A 2,570-nucleotide genomic window follows, 5' to 3' on the forward strand; every position below is an offset into this window, starting at 1 on the left:
CGAGTAAGTCCAATAACTAAAATGTCATTATTCTTTTGGGCAAGACCGTATATTACTTACCTTCTTCCTCTTTCAATATTCTGCTTCCTTTCAATTTCTGGGTTTCCTACTCCCCTTTGGAAAGTATATAGTCATAACCTAGTAATTTTTTCCATATCCCATTAGGATCAGGGAGTTACAGACATCCCCATCCCATTAGGATTAGGGAGTTAACGACATCTATAATTCTATATAACCACAACCCCTGTGGCCTTTGTGAAGCATCACTACTCTCGATCATTATTCTCCCAACGTACAATTCATACAATCAAAGTTGTAGCCCACTTCAAAATTATGCGAGCAGGTACTTTACTCTGTATTCCATATCATCAGCTTCATCACCATCATCCTTACCTATTTCAGACCATCGTCGAGTCCCGAGATCCTATGCAGAACCATCTACTGCCCAGTTCGCATCCTATTGTTCTTCCAGTTCCCCGTTCCCAACGTATTGTTTTTCCAGTCCCTGGCATAATCAATCAGGTTTGGCACAAGAATTTGGGGTACGAGTTCAAGAAAATCCGCAACTTACTGTTCTGGCCCGACGAGAACCATGCCCGTGACCGCTGCTTTCTTGCTTCTATAGACACCGAATTCCCCGGTGTACTTTCTACATCCGACAAGGGCCGTCTCCAAGATCCACACTACAATTATGAGCAGATGAAGTACAATGTGAACGCCACCAACATAATCCAACTGGGTTTGACTCTCTCGGACAGATACGGAAACTTCTACACATGGGAGTTCAATTTCAGCGACTTTGATATCGAAACTGATGATCACAACGACGCCTCAATTGAGCTTCTCAAGACTCACGGGATCGATTTCGAGAGAAACAAGAAGGAAGGCATTCCTTCTTCTGAGTTTGCAGAGTTGTGTCGGCGCTCTGGGCTGGTAGGAAACAATTCACAGATACCTTTGACATGGGTGGGTTTCCAGAGTTCTTATGATTTTGGCTTCTTCAGCAAGATTCTCACTGGAAAAAATTTGCCAGACGACATGGAAGTGTTCATGAGATTCGTAAAGATGTGCTTTGGGCCTAGCATGTTTGACATTAAACACATGATTACGAGTCTTGGTGCTGGACTTTATGGAGGTTTGGAGAAGGTGGCAGAGATGCTCGGGGTTGCTTGGGCAGCCGGGAAGAGTCACACGGCTGGTTCTGACAGTCTTTTGACATTGAAAACCTTTATCGAGCTTGTATATGTGTGTTTGGAGCCTGCATATTCTAATACCAGCTGCATTGAGACATTGCAGAATTTTACAATGAATATGAGTTTTGCGAATGCCATGGCTCCTTGTGATATTGATAAGGCCAAGGAAGTCTTTGAGTTTCTTATAAGAGGGGAGGAAGAAAGAGAGAAACAGAACTATGATAAGTTGTATAGTTGTAAAGGACTCAAGGGGCTTTGTATATAGTTTCGTATTAGTTGACAAATAATGCAGATTTTGTAATTACTCTACTATATATTTGTATCTGTCTTCTGTTGCTGTAACTGTCAACCTAGATTTTTATCTAATTTCTTCAAGTTGTAACCTACAGTTCTAACAGAGAAGAATTAACTTAAACCTCAATGATCTATACTTGTACGAAAAAAAAAAAAAACCTCAATGATCTATTGCTTCTAACTTTGTAAATTTAGTTAGAAAATTTAAGCTTTTGCAAGGTTTCAAATTGAACAGGAGGGTATAACTCTGTAACTGTAGTGACTCCAGCATGTTGTAAAACAGAGAAACCAGGACAAAATTTTAATTCGGTGGCATGTCTGGATCATTGAGTTGTAAGATCATATATCAAAAAACAAAAAGATAGCTATAGAATTTATGCACAACGAAACCAGACAAGGCCAGCAAATAATGAGCAAATCACATTAACGGTAACAATGTACAACCCAGAAAAAAGTGTCTTTTTGTGCATTTGGGCATTTTCCCAAAAAAGTGTGCATATGGACTTTCAGTCCTAAAAAACAAAAAATTGAAAACAGATCTGACACCTAACTTGTGACTTACCTAGGCAAAGTAAAATAATGTTCAGTTTGTAAACGCATAAAATTTAACGAGAATAATAATTATTAAATTATTCGGACGACGCATGGGCCCAACAAATTACATACGTGGCTCGTGAGTTGGCAAAGTTGAAAAGTCGTTGAAATGACATGTGGCGACGTGCGAATGGTCGGTCGACAACAAAACCTTAAATCCCGACTAAAATCAAATATTAAATGTCGATTGAAAATCAGATATCAATCAAATTAAATTGATTATCGAAAAAGGAAGTCGAACATTTAATCCAAATCGGTTATACCTTATCGGTCGTAATTAAATCAATCAAATAAGACTGATTGATTTAATTGTGTTAAAATTAATAATTAAATCAATTAATCAAAACTGATTGATTTAGTTACTACCGTTAAGGAAATACAATTGATTTGGTGTTTTCATTGCATGTCATAAACGGAGGCACGTTGACACTATAAATACCCCCTCTCATATCAAGAGAAGGACTTCCGGACAAAAGAGAAAAATTACTC

The 2,570-nt window shown here is 38.4% G+C and overlaps 1 protein-coding gene across 1 annotated transcript; it reads left to right on the top strand.

Annotated features, from left to right (window-relative positions):
• The first annotated feature begins 333 nt into the window (after positions 1-333).
• LOC101306452 (probable CCR4-associated factor 1 homolog 11-like) lies at positions 334-1,458 on the top strand. Its single transcript, XM_004305418.1, has one exon. The coding sequence runs from the start codon at positions 334-336 to the stop codon at positions 1,456-1,458; it is 1,125 nt and encodes a 374-aa protein (XP_004305466.1).
• The last annotated feature ends 1,112 nt before the right edge of the window (positions 1,459-2,570 follow it).

This window comes from Fragaria vesca, linkage group LG6, assembly GCF_000184155.1.
Source record: "Fragaria vesca subsp. vesca linkage group LG6, FraVesHawaii_1.0, whole genome shotgun sequence".
NCBI lineage: Eukaryota > Viridiplantae > Streptophyta > Magnoliopsida > Rosales > Rosaceae > Fragaria > Fragaria vesca.